At 43.8% G+C, this 21,809-nt stretch overlaps 1 protein-coding gene across 2 annotated transcripts in view; it reads left to right on the forward strand.

Annotated features, from left to right (window-relative positions):
• The window catches only part of LOC147698758 (trifunctional purine biosynthetic protein adenosine-3-like), a 376,225-nt gene that overhangs the window by 42,540 nt on the left and 311,876 nt on the right, over window positions 1-21,809 (forward strand). Inside the window, exons 1-2 of one of the 2 annotated variants that reach the window (XM_086935328.1) lie at window positions 6,802-6,905; window positions 13,100-13,246. In XM_086935328.1, coding sequence (XP_086791454.1) covers window positions 6,842-6,905; window positions 13,100-13,246 — 211 coding nt within the window. In that variant the 5' untranslated portion in view covers window positions 6,802-6,841. Of the gene's footprint in view, window positions 1-6,801; window positions 6,906-13,099; window positions 13,247-21,809 lie in introns of those variants that run through there. The other variant, XM_086935329.1, reaches the window with a different exon arrangement.

Consider the following 21,809-nt stretch of genomic DNA (forward strand, 5'->3'; position numbering starts at 1 on the left):
GGTGATGTTAAACTAAAACAGTGATAGCCCTCTATGTACAGATTCCCAACAGCCCATGTTTCTTGGAACATAAGAATATCCACATCATCAATTATCTCAATCCATGCAGGGTCCAATAACTTAGATTCCAGTCCGGCAACATTCCAGCTTAGAATTGATAGACCATGGGTAGTGCAACGTTTACTAGGCCTGCCCCCAGTACTCCCTGTTTTATCATAGATTGTGTTAACAGCAACAGGCAAAATACTGTTAGTGGGCATAATTTTCGCAGGATTATTCAGATCCTGACATTCTACAACTGGTGCTGGATGTCCTTCTAGTTTACTAACTGTGACTAGGCTGTAGGTATTACTTTTAGCCGTTGTGTCCAGTCAGTCCTGCTCATCTAAGTTGGAAAAATATTCAAACCGATTATGAGTACGGATGTTAAATATTGGCCTAGCTTCAATTATCGATGTGAACTGATGGGGATCAGGGACTGGGTAAGACCTATCTCTATAGTTATATTGATGCATAGTTGAGAATTGCGGGTAATGCAGGGGATGGGAAAAAGGTACTGGCATTGGGACCTGATTCCGCCAATTGCGGCCATTCATGTGGTTAAAATCTTGATTTTGGATGAAGAGCGGTGATTTAATCCTTGCTCCAAAATTCAAATCTTGATGTGGAATTATGGGGTGATTTACCATAGTTTGTTTGGGGGATATCAAATGTCTATAAAAATAGCCTAGTGGAAGGAGTGTAGTGTTGAATTCCCATGGTGAAGGTAATGGGGCACTTGCCAATGTTTTCTCTGCCCATTGGGGGTTTTTAAAATTTATGGTAACACAATCACCCTCAAACGTTTTCCTTAGTGGGCCTATCCAGCCCACTCTCTGGGTGTGGATGATCTCCCTTGCACCTTCTATAGGAAAATTGCAGTTTGCAATTAGCCAGTGTAAGGTTTTGTTTTTGAGGGATGTGGGAGTTTCATCTTGGTCCTTCCTTAATTTAGAAACATTAACTAGGACCAGCACATATGCCCCACATTCAGGTGGAAGGTAAATACGTGAGGGAACTTGCCTTAATGTTTTTTGTGGCAGTTGAACCATGGGAGAACTACTTGCGGGATTCAGAGATTGACTCACAATAGACCCATTCGATTGTTTAGTGTTCTGTTCCTTCCTTATATCTAAGGCTACATTATTAGTACTAGGGTTAGCTGTTGACTGGCTAGCAATAGTCCCTTTAGGTGGGACTAATGGGGGTTTAGGTACAGTATTTGTGATTCGTGCTTGTGGAGTGTTTGGTTTGGTGCCTACTATTTTGGTGGAACTAGGTTTGGTTACTGCACCGTTTACAGCACCTTCTTTAAATAGATTCTTAATGGGGATGCTTAATTCGGCTATTTGTTTTTCTATCCGAGTGAGCCTACTTTCAATGGGGGACAAATAGATACTAAGTAGCTCGCCCAACCTTTCCAGCATGCGATCATTTGCAATTGCAATGTTGTCATTAATTTTACCATCCTTATCTGATGTCCCACCCTGCTGCTCCTCCTCTCTGTCATCCTCCTCAATAATTTCCTTTGTACTGCTCATATTTTGAAGGGAGTTTGAATTTGAATTTGCACCTTTCCTAGTTTTCCTTTTGGGCAGACCATGTTTTCTGTCCTTTGGAGTCCGGGGTTTCGGTGCATATTGTATTTGTTTTTGAATAGCACCCTCCCGACTGCCTCTTAATTGCCTCGTGTTATCTACTGATATTACTTCTGGGGTAGGGTTGATATGCAGGTCTGGGGTCTTCTCTAAATCCATGCTAATATCTGTCTCAGAGTCTATCAAAGGAATTGAGGCAGATAAATTTACCTCACTTGGGATGGTATGAAAATCAGCGCACACATTTACTAAAGGTCTAATATTATTAGGTGTAACCTGGATCGGTGTGGTGGCAGAAGCGATAAGACCAAGGGATGAACGTTTAGCATGGGCCAGATCTTGTGAGACCCTGCGTTCTAAAAGAGAAATACCCTGGTTTATGGCATCATTGGCCTTAATTATAAAATTATTAATAGGGCCAGTTACTGTACCACCCCCAACAGCAGCTGTTCTGCTGCGACTGCCCCTTGGAGACATATTAATATTAACAAGTAATGTACTAAACCGATCACAGAATAAGATCAAGTATCAGATCCATTGGGCAGTTCAATAAGCAGATGCGTGGGAGAAGATACAGTTAGCCACACAAGGTACGGAGCAGAGCAAAGCAGTTAACTAAGTATCAGTGTGTTGATGCTCCTCAACGCACATATGGAGAAATAGTGTCAATGATCCTCAGAGCATCTGCCCGGGCACATAGTCAAATAACAGTTGAGTACCTTAGAATGAGAGTTTTAAGGGGGTGCGCCTGTCCCGTCCTCCTCCGGCCTCTGAGGGCCACAGAGGGCCCGCCCTTTGCCCGGTCTTCGCCCGGCGTCCCGCTCGCGTCCCGCGAGGCGGGGTCTCTGGCGTCCTTAAGCGCCTCCTGGCGCTCGAGTTGTGTCACTGGGAGCGCGCCGCCGCAGAGGCTGCCGGGATTTGCAGTCCCGGGGCGGCTGCGCTACTGGCGATGGTGTCGTCGTTTTTCCCCGCTCAAAGTGACTCTTGGCGGTGGACTCGGCGTGCAAAGCCTCCCCTGGCTGCTGCTGTACCGGCTGGTGAGTTCCCCCAGTGCTCGCCGGGTCTCTGGTGTCTTTAAGCGCCTCCTGGCGCTCGAGTGGCGTCACTGGGAGCGCGCCGCCGCAGAGGCTGCCGGGATTTGCAGTCCCGGGGCGGCTGCGCTACTGGCGATGGTGTCGTTGTTTTTCCCTGCTCAAAGTGACTCTTGGTGGTGGACTCGGCGTGCAAAGCCTTCCCTGGCTGCTGCTGTACCGGCTGGTGAGTTCCTCCAGTGCTCGCCGGGTCTCTGGCGTCTTTAAGCGCCTCCTGGTGCTCGAGTGGCGTCACTGGGAGCGCGCCGCCGCAGAGGCTGCCGGGATTTGCAGTCCCGGGGCGGCTGCGCTACTGGCGATGGTGTCGTCGTTTTTCCCCCGCTCAAAGTGACTCTTGGTGGTGGACTCGGCGTGCAAAGCCTCCCCTGGCTGCTGTGGTGAGTTCCATACATTACACATATAAAACATATATTTACAGATACTTTGCACATGAAACCTTTTGAAAATGTGGCTAGACTTCTATTGGTATGCCTGTTGTCCTACTATTGTTTATTGTTGCGACTTGATTCCCTTGCGTCCTCTCGCGTTTTTACATATTACCGCTATTTTGAGGCCCTATGGAGGTCAGAGCTTTAGTGAATACATTGTTCAAGCGTCCCTGGTTACGCTTTCCTTGTGATGCCTTGTGTGGTAAATCCTTTTTTTAGAGAACAAGGAAACCCAAATGGGGCCTTTGGACCATGGGTCGTATGTTTATTAAAAGGAACAAGAGTCCTAAGGAGTTACAATATAGAAGTGGATGGAAATATAGACCACAATAAGTGCTATATTTTAGCTCCCAAACCCAGCCGGGCGAGGAGTATTTTATTTTTAGAGATAACAAAAATGTAATTGACCTGGAGGGGGTCAAATAAGAACATTTAGATAGGGCACAATCCTGTACCTATCCCAAGAACATAGAAAAACCATAGAATAAGAGAAAGGGTAAGTAAAAAGAAGAAAGGTTTAACAGGCAAGTAGAAATTTCTTTGGAGCCAAAAAGTGGCTTGCGAATTAAATGAACAATTCCGCAAGTCTCAACAAACAGTGTATACAAATTAATATGTGCAATAAGTTACATGTCACACTGTTTTTAGAGCGTCAACGTTTCGATCCCTATTGCTCCTAATGAACCGGGATCATCATCAGGACTGTTTTAAATCACTGCCTGTTTACAATACGAACGCCTGTAAAAGTGAAAAGAGGGGGAAAATGGAGAAACAACATAAGGCATCCGCCTGAGATCATAGAGTTAAAAAACATTCAGCAAGGTCCATGTATAAAATAAGGGCCACTCTTAAATGCATCTCATAGTGAATTATCTGAGACAACGGTGAGTCGTGATGTCATATAAGTGACAGGATACTTTATCGTGGTTCCTTATGCATGCGTGCATTTTCATGTAGCACAGTGAAAAAACGGCGCGGTGACTTAGTGATTAAGTGGTCATTCTTTTCTAGTTTGTTCGCTAGTGCATAATAAGGTGAGCGGAGAGATGTCTCTGATTTGAGTTAGGCGAAGACAGAACTTATCTAACATGGGGTGCTCGTGACGGTGGTGACACAGTGAAATTCAGAATGGATTGCATAATTATGATCCTTGGGAGGATTGCGGTCGACGTGGGTGAGGTGGGGTGGTGGTGAACGTTGGTGAGAGGAGCACTGACCTGCCAAGTCCTAGGGAGGCTTGGTTTGGCGTGGGACTGCAGTCGGGCAATTGCCGAGCCGTCTGAAAACTGAGAACGAATGATCATAAGATTGGAGATAGCTCTGATCATGCAATTAATGTTATTGCTAGAGCCGGGGATAATTACCTTCACGGGTCCTGGATCAGGGTCGTGAGGGCACGATTATTCCTTTGTCGGGGGGATTGAGTTTACTCCTTTATTTTTAAGGTCCGGGAGCGAGGTGCTGTATGGTAAGAAAATTGTTTATACCAATAGGGACGGGCACTTCACGGTCTTGGATGGCGTGAATGGCGGGTGAGGAAGGGCGCTTACCTTGCTTCATAATGGAAGCTGCGGTGGTTGGGAGGCAGGGACACGGGGGTCTTCTCCCTTGTTAGTTGGCGGAGTAGGTTGGCTCCTTGGATTTGTGTGGTAAATCCAGCACAGTGAATGAGAGATACCCAACACACTGTTGGAAATGTTGCCTGCTGATCTGTTGTTTATTCACCCACAACAGAGAATTTGAACAAGAAATTGTGTATGTAGCAACAGAACCAGTAAGTAGGACATAGTAGCAGTTTGGGTGGGTACATAGAGATGGGGTTGGAGATTGTAAATGATGAGCAATATAGAGCAGCACTTATATTTATCATATATACATAATAACAGTGACAGGTGCATTTAAGCCAATGTTTGTAAAATTAGTCTTTCCTTGAACTAGTTTTATAAGAATGAGCGAATTTCAATAGGGAATGTATTGTAGAGATGTGAGTAACTGAAAGGAGCACGACCTAGATGCTGCACATGTATGCACTGGCTGAGCGTCTGTTCTGGATAGCACATATAGATATAGGATTACAGAGAGGCACTGAAGACAGGATCAGTAGTCTTGAAGGCGGAACCGTGAGGTAGGTGTGTATCTAGAAAGGACAAAGACAAATATTGTTACGAAATTTAGAACTTTATCCAGGGGGTAAAATGTTTTTGGGAGAGACCTATTGATATAGCATCACAGTAGGCCAGTTTATTAAGGACCAGTGAGGATATTTGTGTTTTGGGTATGTGAACGGAAATGTTTGAGGGTATTTTCTGTGTATTCAGTAACTTAAATCCAACTGCTAAAGCCTTTTGGTTATGAATGTATCCATGGTCATTGAAGGGTTGAAATGTAGCCATAGGTTTCTGGCTGAGGGTTCTGTGGTAATGATGCCAGGGAAAAAGTGGTTAGGGTAGGGGATGAAGGCCAGTCTTGAGGCCGTGAGAAAGTCAATTATTTATAATTTGGGTACATTTAACGTCGATCATTGATCTACCACCCATGGTGGATGCAGAGATAGAGTCAGGAGGGAAACTGGGAAAGATGTAGGTGAATGAGAGTTGATAGTGGGAAGGAACAGGTGATGGAACTGTGAGGTGGCTTTATTAGAGATATGGTTAAGAAGTAAACTGGGAAAGAGGAGACTCGATGTAGAAAAACTGTTAAAATGACGGGTATGACATGGATCGCTGGAGGTTAAAAGAAGATGGGGAAGGAAGGCGATAAGAAGATAGCAGCTCTGGAGGTGAGAGGTATACTGAGGCATAGGTGTGACAGATAGACATGGCGAATGAAAGAGAAATGTGATCTGATGAAGGTATAAATGGAGTCTCTATTTTAGAAATTGTGCACTAATTTTAGAGTTCATACTTTTATTGATGTATTTCCTGTGACACCACAAGGGTTAGTGGTCACCTGGCATTCCTTCCTGGAAGACGTCAAAGGCCATAGGATGTCACCTGTGATGGAAAGGGGTAAAAGGGCGTGTGATGTCTCTTTGGCTACCCCTAGCCTTTTAGTGAATCTACATCCAAGCACCTCTGGCACATCAAAGTTGCATCTAAATCGATCCCTTCAAAAAGTTTCGTTTTAAAATGCATTTTCAATTTGTGTTGATGCAAAAATACGTTCTTTTGTATTTGAAAACGTAAGTATCCTTCCATTAATCTGTCAGAACGCAGTTCTGTACAACTGCCTCGTCTGGGGCGAGCTTGACTCCAATCATGGGTGACCTTAGAAAATGTCACATTTAAATGCATTGGAAAATGATGGATCCTGCCAGCGGTCGAGGACCGAGCCCTGGACGGAAGACGACGCTCCCTCGCGATGACTGAAACTCGACGTCCACTGCACTGCACGTGCCATCGCGCTGGGACCTGTCAATTTCATTCCCTGACCCCTTGATTGCTTTCTTCGTATTTCTTGTCCTTCCTTAATTTCATGGGAAATTGATTGTGCACTATGAATAATAAAGACAGGGACATCCGTGGATTGGTGAGATTTGCTTCGAGAGGAAGTTCGCACTGGGTCAGCAGCTGCATTTCCAAGGGAAGTTGAGTCTTTGCGCCCATCCGACCTCTTCCCCGCCGACAGATTTCTATTTTGTGACGCCAACGTAAGGAGAATATATATTCTTTTTTAAGCGACTGGGATGCAACAGAGGCCGTTACAAAAGAAGGCCCCGGGGATTTCTAAGGCTTCACGAGGCATTTTAGGTAAGTGGCGCTGTTACATACTACGGAATTAAATACAAAAAATAATTACTCGTAATATTTAGGCATATCACCAGTGGAATGTTATGTACGTCACCATGTTGTTATAAGAGTCCTCCCTATGTGACGTGTTCCGCACAACGTGAGCGCGTGGTGCATGCTCTGAGCTCTGAGTTTGGGATTGCATTTGCACTTGGCAATTTAATAATAGCAGTGTCACAGGGAAGAAAATATTTCCCCCTTATAGAGACCAATTCCTTAGTGGTGTTTTCTATTCTTTTCCTAGATAGAGGTTTAATCATGTCATCGACGTGCTAAGTGAGGGTGGGGAGGTGACAAGTGAGAGCGACAGAGCCTTCCAAAAACTGTAACCTACCAGGAATAAGAGGGGAAGGGAGAGACATGAAACGCAGAGGACCTGAGAAACGAAAGGAAGAGCTAGGGGAAGGGAAGAGGGGAGATGAAGTTGCTTCTTCTAGGCGGCTCCTAGAACTGTTGTTGAGCAGGGGACAGCTGATGGGCTAGCACTGTGTTAGAGATGGAGTCTGATTTACATTGTTTATTTCTTTGATCCGCTTATTTTACATTGTTTATTTCTTTGATCCGCTTATTGTAACTCTTCTCCCCCGTCCCCCTTCCCTTCTTTTCTTCTCCTCAATAAATCAAACTTAAAAAAAGAGATGGAGTCTGAAAGGTTGACTCAAAGCTCTCCAGCATCTTGTTGCATCATGGTACCCACCTCTAGTTTAACGCTGTCCCCGGGATAATGAGGATAATTGCTGGCGTACTGTGCGCATCCTTGGATCAATCTCCACAGTATGCCAACAATAATTATTATTATTAAGTCAGGGATAATGGGACCCTGACATACTGTTCTTCTAAAAAGAGGAACCAGGAGCTTGAGTAGGCCCAGCACGCGTGCTCCTTGTGATAATACTGGGGATTGCCATTCCTTATAGACAAAGGAGGAAAGAGCATTTGTAGGGTTCCAGGTCAGAGGAGAAGGCTCCAAAGGTGCAAGTGCCCTCACACACCCCAAAAGGTGTCGTGCTTCATCATTTGGGCATGCTCCTGGTTGTGCCGGCGCTGCAATGCCCGATGGGCATCCACTAGACGGCTCTTTGCCGGACATCTTTTCTTTGCCGTATGATGAGGTGTGGGTAGTGTTGTGTGTGTAGTGTGGTGATAGGGGGTGAATTGAAATAGTTGAAGTATAAATATAGAAGCATATTACTGATAAAGCTCACTATGCCAATTTATTGAGAAACAATGGTTCTAAGGAGAGGTCTGAATCATAAGTTGTAACATAAGGTCAACATGTTTTTGCCTATACCTGTCCTCAAAGGATCAAATAGCAATTCTTCAGGACCCAATAACTGTAACCTACACTACTTAATAACTAGATTCAAAGGTTTGTGTTAGGTGCTAAAGTAATCAGTCACCCATCAGACAACATAGCACAATTGTACCTTGTCTTGGAAAATTACTCTAGTTATGACCAGATCGGATCTCAAGGGGATAAAGCAGGGTGAAACGCCAATTAGCGTCTCAGACGCGAAGTGGCGCCTTGCTTAGGACCTACCCAGCTCTGCTTCCTCATCAGAGGCTCTGGTAGGCATTTCACTCTGCTTGATCCTGTGAATTTGTGAACTGTCACTAGAATTAAGCATCTCCAGTATTCCAGAATTGATGCTCAGAGGAAGTAAGTTAGGAAAATAGTTGATATTACTTCTGCCCATTTTTTGGGGCCATTTTTAATATGACTGCTGGAGTGCCATTGGGCCCGGGAGCTCCATTTTCGCACAGTGCGCTAATCACATTTTCAACTTGAGTTGTAGTTATTTTTAGAGTTTTCTCACTTACCTCCTTGCTGACATTTATGGTCTGAAAAGTGATTGGAGCTGGATCATTAAATACGTTCTTTATATGGGCTTCTCATTTGAGGTGTGCTCCCCTAACAACTATATGGTAGATATCTGAATATCAGTAGTAATTTTACATATGGAATTTCAGAATTTCAGTCATAGCAGCTCCATCTGCTCTTGTGAGGGGGTGAAGACTAGTAACTGTACCCCTATTTGGAGGGTTCTGCCTGGAATGGCAACTACCATCAAGTCGGAGATATCCACCTAGACGTGGGCAAAAATCTACATGTCATGTATGGAGAACTCAGCACCTGGCTGCCCATCTGTGAACTTATGTGATAATGAGTGAAGACACAATAGTTTATTTAAAAAATATTCTCTAATTAATTATTTGGTATTGTGTAGTGTGGTACACAAACAAGGATGCGTAGTCCAGGTGTAGTAGAAGATCCCTCTTTATTAACAGGTAGTTAGGTGGCAGGTTACAGGATAGGAAGATACAAGGGGAAACCCCACCAGGAGAGAGCTACCAGCTCCTCAGCCTGAGATGACCAACTGACAATCTCAACACCGCGAGGCACACTAACATTCCATGATGTCACAGGACATTCTGATAAAGTGGTAGAGAGGGAAAATACATAGAAACCATTTACCACACATCCTCTTCCGTTAGCAAACAACAGCAAGTAAGAAGTCAAGACGGAGCAGAAGGATTCAGAGGAGACTGTAGACACAAGAGCAAGTCAAAGAGACAATTTGAAAAAGCAGGAAACTCAAGCATGAAAGCAGAAACAAAGGACAATAAAAAGAGGCATGTAGAAAGATAAACATAAGATGCACAAATGGTCATGATAAAACAAAACACAAGAATGCAAATTACATAACATGCCCATCCACCCTCCTTAATAAAACAAGGTAGCGATCCTGGCAAATCAAGCAGGGTGAAACCACAAAATGTGTGCAGATGGAAGTAAGCACAATAAGATGAAATAGCAACCTACACAGAAAAAGAGGATGCCTTGCAATAAAGATTAGTGCATGATATACACTAACAGCCTCCCCTACAAGGGTACACCTAACAAGGCAACCTTTAAACTGTGGAACGAAACAACTCCCCAGGAAAGGGTACACCAGAGGATAATAACACCCCTGGAACAAAGCACACAGTAGCCACACACTGACAATAGTGGCGCAACTACACCAAGAGGTAGCGCTGACAACGCACTCCGACTTACCTACATAGAGTGATGCAACTTAGACCAACACGAACAACCTCCCCTAACAAAAGGGTACACAATTGAACAATGTAGAAATTGTTCAACGCAACATCACTTAATGGCGGCGCTGACAACGCACACCACCTTCCCCAGAAAAGGGTACACAAAGAATACTAATCCTTGAATCTTTCGAACAAAATAGTTACATGCAGACAACCTCCCCTAATGAAAGGGTACACCACGTTAAAAGTGCGCAACGTAACTTCTCCAAAGGGTAACAACAAGACCCTAGGAAACAAAATGTAGGCACTGACTGGCACCACAACCCAACAACCTCCCCTAAGTAAGGGTACACCATAAGTACTAACCCTACGTACATGGATGGGGTAAAATTAGACACAAACACCCTAGCTGCCAAAGCAGTGTGAAACACAGGATACACACCCTGTGAGACCAAAACTAGAACATCCCCTATAAATATACAGGGTACACCATAAGGCACAACATTGCCCTAGTTTCAAAATATGGCATTGACTAGCCACACACCCTCCCCTAAATAAGGGTACACCGTAGGGTAAGATGTTGCCTTAGGAAACTAAACTCCCCACAAAAGAGAACAACAAAAAGTACTAGATCACCCAGAGAGAGTTCTGTGTAACTCTAGGTGTATGTCAAAGCAACAACCACTGCTGCAGACACAAAATGCACAATATACAATGGGAAGAAATAAAACAGTTGAAGAACCTCCCAATGAGAACAAGAGATAACACTCCACACATACACCCACCCACAACATGCACGGAAAAACCAATAAGTTCAACCATAAGCAAATGAATAAACAAACAAAAAAAACATTGGCCCCGGTGAGCGGTATCTCACCCGGGGTCTTCATAGACAGCTCCAGGAAGAGAGTGGCATCAAATGAACAGCGCGATGTAGTGAAAACTGTTGCAGTGTTCCAAAGATGCAAATAGATATAGACATCAAGGTGAAAAAGTCAGTCACAAAGTCCTTGAGGAAACAACCTCTGAAAAGTCACGATACGTGATGCATTCAATGTGGAAGTACACAACTGACCTTTCACTTGTGGTTCGTAGCGTGAACGAAGTAGAGAAGCTTGAAATGAGCCGATGTCAAGAAACGTGAGCTCAAGACAGTAGAAAAGGCATTTTAGCCGTTGAAGGGACTGGCGCTGCAGGGCAGGCTTGAGCGGAAATACCTCTGGATGAGTGACGGCACTAGAAATACACATGCGCAGACGCGCAGCAACTCCAAACAAAATGGCGGCACGCCGTCACGTCCGCGCCGGATGGTTCACGGCGAAGACGTGCCGTCCGAAGTCGGAAACAGGAGCAGGGAGGCAGTGGCAGTGGAGCAAACGTCACAAAAGCTTCACGAGACAGGTAAGTCAATGTGCGCGCCATGGCAGGAGGCTTGTTCAAAAAGTAGCGGTTCAACTGCCAAAGAGTACATCGCATGATGAATGCACACAAAACACCAAACAAAAGTGTCCTCCACTCACCACTAAAAGCAATCCGGCTTGCAAGACGTAGGCTCATAGCGAGGACACTGTTCTCGAGTTCACCGCAAAGACAGGGAAAGCAGGGGAAACTTCACACGATGTTGGTTGTTGTGAAGAGTACTGGCAGCGCTGGAAAGGTCCGTAACAAAAAAAACATGCCTGAAATAACCCTCAACAAAATTGGCAGTAGTGAAGGGTAGTGCCAGCGCTGGGCAGCCGTAGTAGGACACTCACTGATGTTGGCAGTTGTGAAAGAAACTGCCAGCGCTGGGCGAACTGTCATGGTGCAAAAGCCATAGAGAAACAGTAGGGGGATCAGGCCAGATGAATCTCACACGCATTTGTGGCTGGAGATACTCAATTCCCAGATGACAGAAAGGTCGCAGTGGACTCCTTCACTTATCAAACGCCCAGGGTGCAGGCTGTCCAGGGTGAAGAGGACACTGGTGGGGTTTGCTGGGCGTTTCTCCGATTACAAAAGGATATAAACTTACTTCTGTTTTAATTTTGAGTGGATCCCAAAACAGTCCTTGGTTTCCTTAGTGCTAAGTTACAGTCCTCTTTATGCGCAGCACAGGTTAGTCCAAGAAACGTCGCTAAAATGTGGTACACAAACAATGCGCCCATCCTCGTCGCCAAAATGTGGTACACAAACAAGGATGCGTAGTCCAGGTGTAGTAGAAGATCCCTCTTTATTGATAGGTAGTTAGGTGGCAGGTTATAGGATAGGAAGATACAAGGAGAAACCCCACCAGGAGAGAGCTACCAGCTCCTCAGCCTGAGATGACCAACTGACAATCTCAACACAGTGAGGCACACTAACATTCCATGATGTCACAGGACATTCTGATAAAGTGGTAGAGAGGGAAAATACATAGAAACCATTTACCACATGTAGTCCTGGCGAATAAAGAAAACTCTTTGTGAACGTATTTTTGATTTTCCTTACCTCTTTTTCGTAAGTATCCCTTCAAAAATGTTAATTTTGTTGTTAATATTAGTCATGTACTCATCAAGTGACAAGACTTTCTAATGCTATTGCAAATATATTAATTGCCGTGGTATTAAAATAATTTGTCTTCTTCTATGTCTATTATGCAAATTATCACTTTTATGAGCATTATATCATTAGCATATATTGCTTAGATCTTGGGTAATGTAGGTAATAGTTAAATGTGCTTTACTCACCCTGAAATGTTGCTCCTAGGGCCTAAACTCATACAATAGTTTTGTACTGCCAGTTGTTCAATTTGTCAGCTGTGCTCACAATATTACTGAAAGAAATTTGTGTCAGTTGAAATTCAATTGAGTATGATGGTGGTAAAACCTGCCTGCAGTATTTTAATTTGCCCTGCAACATTTTTTATTTTTTTAAATACCACTGGCGACAATGCACAATTTAATGCTGTCAAATTAAGCCTTTCCTTCTGACATATTCTAATGCTGCTTTTGCAGATCTGTTTACAATACAGCTAATACCACCAACGAACTTAAATAGCGACAACAGCACTAGAAAAACTAAGCTGCATATGTGATACTAAATGATTTGACCCAGTCTTTTTCTAATGTTATTCTGTTTCCGATTTAATGTAGTGATGGCAGACCGGGTGCTTGTGATAGGCAGTGGCGCGAGAGAACATGTGCTGTCCTGGAAACTTGCCCAGTCTCCACATGTCAAAAAGGTCTTTGTTGCCCCGGGAAACGCTGGCACTGCAAGCAATGGAAAAATATCAAATTCAGGTTTGTGGACAAAAAGATGGCAGTAGTATTTTAGAAGAATGAGACATTTAAGACATAGTTGCATTTATATAGATACGACACAGTTAAAGTATGAAACTGTGAATATGAAATGCCATATGAACCCAAAAATACACACTGATGTTTTTGAGAAGATATTTTAACTTGTGATTCATATGCCATATGTAAGAAGTATTGAAATTAATGTTTTTCATAAACCAAATACTCAAAATATTGTATTAGCTATGATTATGACTTATCAGTGTTACCCAATATAATTTTAAATACACAACGTATGTCTGGGACCTTTATTTCATATATCAGGTTATATTTTTGACTGGACATTTCTTATTTACTTGGTGCAGTAATACAGGTGCATTCTGAGATACCATTCCATCTTAGCAATATTTCTCTTCCATTCTACTATTCCAACTTTGACTCAGAAACTCTCATTTAGTTGACGCCATTTCACCTTCTGCCCCTTTCCTCATTTGAGGCCTTGCTTACTAAACAGTGGATGTACCATGTTACTCCGCATACTATTACAACTACCTACCGTTACAACGCGACCATTACAACGCATACCATTACAACGCATAGCGCTTTGAGGTGCTGGATAGTGGTAAGTATAATTTACTAATCTAACTCCAGTCCCCGTGGACCCTAGGGAAGGTGTTGGATAGTAAATTATACTTATTCCCTATCCTAGAGCGCCCCCCAGCGCAATGCGTTGTAATGGTATGCGTTGTAAAAGTCGCGTTGTAACGGTAGTGCGTTGTAACAAATGCGTTGTAACAGGTGTATACCCTAAACAGTGCATGTGCAGTCTGTTACATGTCTATTGTCAGCTCATACTGAGCTCAGAGCCCTCACATGCCTTACCATTGGCTGGCTGTATTTTTAATTTTTTTGCAGACTTATATAGCGCGAACTCGACACAAAGATATTGGAGCGCTTAACAAGAGCACTGGTTACGTTACACAAGGACACACATTCATTGTTTTGGTTGGCACAAGGAGATTGAGTGATTTGCCCAGATTCACAGGATGTGGACGCGAACCTGAGGCTCGAATCCTGGTTTCCCAGCTCCAAAGTCGGCAATCTAGCCATCAGACCACATCCTCATCCACATCCACATCTCAAGAATGAGTTTTGTTATTCTCGTTTTCTTGCTTATTATTTGTTGACTTCTCTGTGCTTTATTTCCTCTTCATGTGTTTGCCACACTCCTGGAGCATTGCAGAGGTACTTTTGTCTTTCCACTGGTTGCATTTATGGACCCACTTTTTCCCCTTTTTGTCTAAGCACTCTATGAGAGTGCATGTGTTTTGAGCTGTCTCCCTCAAGTGCTTAGCTCCCCTCATCCATGCTTTGCTACCTTTTGCCCTTGTGCTCTGTTCCCCACCTGTGATAATATTGCCGTGGGTGCTTCTGTGCCCCCATGTAGCTTTCATTTATTCATGGGCTCTCAACACTCGTGTGCTTCTCCTCCAGCTTACATTGCTGTCTCCTCCCCACTATCCCTGACCGCTGCCCAGATCATCGGCCCCATTATCATTTAAAAAATGCTCGATGACACAGTCACTGGATGCATCATTTTGGAGGCATGAGCGAGCATGTTTAATGCATGCACACGCCTACAAAATAACACAGCCCAGTCTTTGCACCATTGTGCTTATTTTTTTACATTTGTTTGAATCTTTCCTTAATGCTGTGCAGCATCTGCATTGATGCTGTACAGCATGAAGAAAATATATTGATTGAGGCAATAGGTCTCTATGGTGAGACCTGTTGGCTTTTCCAATGCTTGTTTGAAAGGTGTGTTGGAACTGCAGAATAGCAGGGGAGCTAATAATCAAAATGCTGTTTTAGTGAATAAAGCAAAACCAAAGTGGATGATGGACGGAGTGTTGAACATTGCAAGCACTCACCCCCAGTCAACTGATCTGGGTTTAATCCATCACCGTTCTTTAGCTCACTCCGCCACCCCAGTTCAGACATGGCTATATGAAAATCAGCCTTACCCTGTGCCTCATGGGAACAGTCCAGCCCAAACTGCCAAGCCATGTCTTCCTGGGACCGGAAACAAGCATCCTGGGACCGGTTTCGGGTTCATAACCCTCATCAGCCAGGCTATAGTGAATAAACATTATCTCAATTTTTGTGACCAGCGTGTTCTCACAAAGATGAGGGTGATCCAGCGAAAGGCTAGGATAAACATTTCACCAACAACATATTATTCACAATGGGCCCATATACACATTCAGGTTTCCTGACTGTTACGCTGGGGGTCAAGTTTTATTTCACTTTGATCTGAATTTGTCAATATCTAACTAATCTTACAGATCAACACTCTTCCTTTGGTCAATGGACCATTAGTTAAGTAGTTGATGGTGATATTAACACATTTATTAACCTATCTTTTATCTTTCAATAAATACATCACAGACTCCAAGTAACATTCAATAGATGAATCTATCTAATAATTCCTTCAAAATTAACACTCATTTGTACAGATTGACAGTGCAAACTCCATCAACTTTCATGGGACAGAAAAATCCATTTATCAAATTGCATTCGGATATACAGACTCATTCAACAACTTCAATGCATTAAGAGTGATAGATGAAAAGACAATAGACACAATAAATCGTACTTTGCAAAAGATATGTAAATTCAAGAAAGAAATATAATTGCCTACTGGTGAAATGGGGAAACCCAACCCCTGGCCAAATGGATTGGTGGAGGTCACCCGATAAAGAGTCAGGAGACAAAGACTAAAGGACAGGTGCAGGATAGGATTATACTTACTACACTTCTCTAGAACCCGACGCACCGGAGCCCAACACTCTCTTCCTCCTCGATATTCTTCTGCAAATCTTCATTCTAATCAGGCTGTCTCTAAGTATTGAATCTTCCCAGTCTGTTCTTCTCCAGCAGCAGCTCTTGCCCACTCCTCACTCAGCATTGACATTGTCTCTTCTCTAACATTAAGTCACTCAAGTTTTACCCTTTAATTTTGCATGTCCCACCCTAGGAAGTTGCAAGTATCTGTGAATCATGGATTGTGATTGGGCAGAGGCAGAGGAGTTATCATCACCTCATGCTGTCATTCTTAATTTTTTAACTAATTCTTTGTCTAGTAAACCCTTCCCATTTAATGTATTCAATTTCCAGAACCATTTCCTTTCACACATTATTCACAGAACAAATTAGATTCAATTTCTATGAAATTCTACAGTTGAAGAACGTTCCCAGGCACCTGTCCTTGGTTCTTGGCAGCCTGTCAATGATCCGGTCACCAGGTCACTTCAAAACTTTAATGCGCAGACTCAAATTGTGTTACATCTCAACCGCCATCTTTCCCTTTGGCTTAGCACATTAAGCCCAAACGCACACTATTGTTAAAGGAAACATAAACAGATGTTAATTTCTCAAATATTTTGTTATCACTGTTCACCACCCACTTCTACTCTAGCTCATGTTATTTTCTTCTTTGTTAAGCAAAAGCATTAGCAGTGATAAGTCTTTAAATCCAGGCAAGCATATGCCAGGCACTCGGTACCTCGATATCTTCAGTTAGCAACTCCTTGTGCATGCGTGAGAGTTTTCCTCTCACAAGGGTAAATCACATGGTTATTTGCGCAATACAAAATCACACATGCGCAAGACTATTTTCAGTTTCAAGCAGGATTTCGGTTACATAGCAAATTATTCTTTGTTATTTAAGCAAGCATAAAACCTTTTTCCCACGTATGAATGTCATGTGTATGTTAATTTTCTTTTATCAATTGTTTCTATTTGTTAGTATCTTTTAATGAGAGGTTGATCCGAGCAAGTTTTTCTTCCCTCGAATCCTTGCTCTATCAATGGCACTTTGCATCTGTGCTATTCCAATCTTCTTCAAGTACATCTATGTTTGTGTGAAGGCCCTCCCTTGTTTACACAAGCAATCAAAGGCCATAGGAATAAACAAAGAAACAGGCCACTCCATCAGTGTGTACTCAGATGGATCATGGGTTGTCTGATCTCACAAGGCTGCTAAGAAGCTTCTGTGTGGCCCAGAATAAGGTGCATATTCATCCAGGTTTTGCATCAATCTTGCACCACATAAGTGGGTGCAGGGGGCGACGTAAAATTTTAAGTGAGATTTATCATGACACGCAAGGCCTCCTTGTGTGGTCCTACATGGCTTAATAAATCTAGAGTAACACAAGGCAATGCAAATCTTTGCTTTGCTTTACTCTGTGACAGGAAGGCTTTCTATGGGTGGAGCGTTTGGTGTTCCCACACACCCACCTGTAGATTTTGGGGCATTTCCAGATTTGCCATTAGTGGTAGACCTGGGAATGCAGCAAAATGCTGCCCTTCCCTAGGTGAGGCATAACCAGGAGAAATATCTTTATTTCTCCTAGTTTTTTCCTCTTTCTACATGTTCATTATTGTTTATGTGCAGGTATGTGTCTCTTCCTGCACTAAACCAAGCCCACCTACAACGCAGGCCCCCTTGTAACATAGCGCAAGGGTGCCTTTGTTGGCACTAGGCAGCACATTGTGCACCAGCACTGGAAATGGATCGTAATGCGCCGTATAATGCTAAATATGGCACATTCCTGCTCTTTCACGCAGCGCAGCAAGGTGGTTTGCTGTGATGTGTGAAAGTTTGATAAATGTGCCCATGAATATCCTTGTGAAGCTCCATCCTAGTACTCACACAAAGGGCCCAATTCACAAAGGTGAAGTGAGACAAAAGTCTAGCTTTACGACTTTCGGTATTCCGAAAGATCATTTACGACTAGTAAGTACCCTTTGTGAATATCAAAAGCCATAAAGTTAGACTTTCGTCTTACTTTACCTTTGTGAATCCGGTCCAATGACTTTTATTTTTTTTATATGAGTTCTTCAAAACAGGATCCCTGTGCCAAAGTTTGATATTGCGATTGGTTGAGTTGATACTGTTGTGCTCCACAAATAGTTTTGCTTGATGTCCGAATACTTTATTTTGGATTTACTTTGTTAATGGTTTGGCAGAAAAACATCCAATCTTCACAGAAATCAATTCAGTGAGGCTGTGATTTGTCTTACTTAGCGATTCTGTTATCCTTTACATTTCCTAGTACAGTGCTTAATTGCATGGGGCCTTTTCTGGTCTAAAGTTAAATGTAAGCACTGGCTACAAAACATTTTAGAGGAGCATGGTAAATACAGATGTTTCCTAATACATACTTTTTTGTTTAGAATGCAGGCCCCCCCCCAAAAACATTTTTATTGGAAAGCCGCAAATTAAAAATGTCAATATTTTAAAAACGGAAAGGTATATTTGTTTTTTATTTTCCATTCATACTTCCATATCCGTTGAGGCCAAGTGGTCATGTCATGTGACACTTCCAGCCATTTATGGCTTAATGAAGCTTTCATTGCTGATTTGCTGATTTCATTATCAAAATACTGCTTGCAAATGCTTAGGACCAGCTGAAGATATGTCTCATTAGATGGTGGTCATCCATGTGTTACCCTATATTGTACGCGGTTCCTCCTGAACCGTACAAGACCCACAACTCCTCTGATGCCCAATAGCAAGTGCTTCTGTGAGGGGCATCACGCAGTGCTGCCCTGAGGTGCATCACTATAGCTTCACTGGGGCTCATCAGGCTTGAGCCCCTGCTGCCCCTAGTAATGTGTGACTGTGATTGTGTGTGTCTTGTTTGTTGATTTGTTGGCCTGAGAACTTATCTACCTGTATGTTTGAGGAAAAATGTGTGTGTATAACGATGTGTGTGTATCTGAATTGATCTATGTGCATATTTTATGCGTGCATGTGTACCTGCATGTTATATGCTTCTGACAACATGCACTGTACACAAATGTAATCTATTAGCTGTGCAAATGCCTGTTGTTCATTACTTCGAAGAGGCGTCTTGTCATGTTTGCAATCTTCAGTAAGCCATGACATTCCAGCCTACATCCCTTTACGATTTGCAGGTTCACTTTTTCATGCTAAGCGACCTCTGTTGGTGGGAGAGTGCAGCCAAACATTTCCATCTTCATTGCAATGTTCTGTGAGTACCTTCTGTTGGTAGTATAGCACAACTGAAGCTTTCAATCTCGCTTGTACTCTTCTGTGAGGCCCTCAGTTAGTAGTATAGTGGAACACGTTTTCCAACCACATTGTACTTCTCTGTGTGACCTCTGTTGATATTATCGCAAAACTGCAGCGTTCAAGCTCCATCGCCATTGTACTCTTCTGTGAGGACGTTGTTTGGTAGTGGAGTGCAGTATGTTTTGTATCTACGATGTACTCTTTTGTGTCGACCTCTGTTGGTAACGTTGTGCAACTGCAGCTTTCCATCTTCATTGCACTCTTCAAGGAGGGCCTCTGTTGGTAGTATAGGGCAACTGCATCTTTCCAACTTCATTGCACTCTTCAGTAAAGGCCTCTGTTGGTAGTATAGGGAAACTGCAGTTTTCCATCTTCATTTCACTGTTCTGCGAGGACCTCTGTCAGTAGTATAAGAGAAATGCAGCTTTCCATCTCCATTGCATTCTTCTGTAAAGACCTCTGGTGGGAGTATGATACAACTGCAGCTTTCCATCTCCATCTCCATTGTACCCTTCTGTGAGGACCTCTGTTGGTAGTATTGGGCAATATGTTTTGCTGGGTATGCTTCTGTGATGACCTCTGTTGGTAGTAGAGCGCACCCACGGATTTCCATCTTCATTGCACTCTTCTGTGAGGACCTCTGCTAGCAACATAGTGAAAATGCAGTGTAATACTGCATGTAGGCACGTGAAACCTAAAACATGTATACATTCTCATTTTTAGGTCAAGGACCGTAGGCTGCGCTTGCGCAGTCTCGGTTCAAAATGTAATGTTTCTTAGAATGAGGGCTTTAACCCGCCCCTCTTCTCCATTGGCTGACTTCCTAAACGGAGGCCAGCCATTGGAGGAGAGGGGCGTCACTCCGTTCAAGCCCCTTCTTTTTCCGATTCGGGGGCGTCTTTTTTCGCTTTTTTCTTGTTTTTTTCTCTCCTCTTCCCATTGGCTGGAATTTTACCTTCCAGCCAATATGAAGTGGACAGAAAGAAAATCACGCCACCAAATCAAAAAATGCTGCTGCTTTCTTCGAGGCATTTCTGCCTCGCCTCGGAGAAAGATGGTGGTGCTTCAGCTCCTTCCCGTGCCCGCCCCCGTTTCAGCCGACCCCGTCATCAGAGGCTTGTTGAAGTTGAAGTTGAAGGAAGTTGAAGTTGAAGTTGAAGAAATTTATTGAGCGCACTAACACCGAGCGGTTTCTTGGCGCTGTGACTTGACATGGCAAGGAGGAGGTGCCGGGAGATTATTGCAGAGAAAAAGCTAAGGAAAAGAGATGAGTTTTCAGGGCTTTGCGAAAGTCCGTGTAGACAGAGAGGGAACGGATGGTGAAAGGGAGGGCATTCCAGAAGCAGGGAGCCAAGATGGAGAAACGCAGGCCTCCCTGTTTTTTTCTCCTAAAGCGAGGTACCTCCAGAAGGGCCTGGGTAGAGGAGCGAAGGCTTCTGTTAAGAGAGTAGGCACGAATTTTTGAGTTAACAAACCCAGGCGCAGTGCCGGCTAGAGCCATGAAGGAAAGGCAGCCCAACTTGAATAGAGAGCGTTGGGAGATGGGTAGCCAGTGGAGGGATTTGAGTAAAGGGGTTACACAGTGGCACTTAGGGAGCCTGTAGATAAGGCGCGCAGCCTGATTTTGGATAAGTTGAAGGCGCCTGAGCTCGTACGCCGGATTCCCTACATAGAGGCTATTGCCAAAATCCAGGCGGGAAACGATCATGGCCGAGATGATAAGTTTAAGGGCCTCGATGGAAAAAAAATGAGAGATTTTGCGGATAATGCGGAGGGACAGGAAGCAAGACGAGACGATGGAGCTAATCTGGGGGCGCATGGTCAGATCTTGACTGATTTGGATGCCCAGAGTTTTTGCTTTGGTGGAAGGTGAGGGGGGAACCAAGAGCAGGGGGCCAAAAGGCAGTAGGACCAAGAACTGGGGACGCTACCAGTGAGGATCAGTTCCGTCTTGTCCGGATCTAAGTTTTAAATGGTTGGAGTTCATCCAATGATAGATGAAAGTGAGTACAGTATGGAATTTGAGAATAGAGTCATGTGAGGAAAAAAGATTGAAGATAAGCTGGAGGTCGTCAGCATAGTTAAATACTGACACCTCGATGTTTTGTAAGGCAGCAATAGGAGGGTGAATGTAGAGGTTGAATAGGAGAGGGGAAAGGGAGGAGCCCTGGGGAACCCTGCAAGTGACAGAACAGGAGGGGGCAGAGAAGCCATCCAGACGAACGGCCTGTGTCCGATCTTGTAGGAAGGAGGTAAGCCATGCCAAGGCAGTCCCCCGGATGCCGTCGCCCCCGACACGGTCGAGAAGGATGGAGTGGTCGACCATGTCGAAGGCGGCGGAAAAGTCGAGGAGAACGAGGGTCTGGGAGGAGTTGGTATCCGCACTTTGCCTGAGCTCATCCAGGACAGAGAGGACCACGGATTCCATCAAATGGGATGGACGGAAGCCGGCCTGATGGGAAGCTA

This window comes from Lissotriton vulgaris, chromosome 8, assembly GCF_964263255.1.
Source record: "Lissotriton vulgaris chromosome 8, aLisVul1.2, whole genome shotgun sequence".
NCBI lineage: Eukaryota > Metazoa > Chordata > Amphibia > Caudata > Salamandridae > Lissotriton > Lissotriton vulgaris.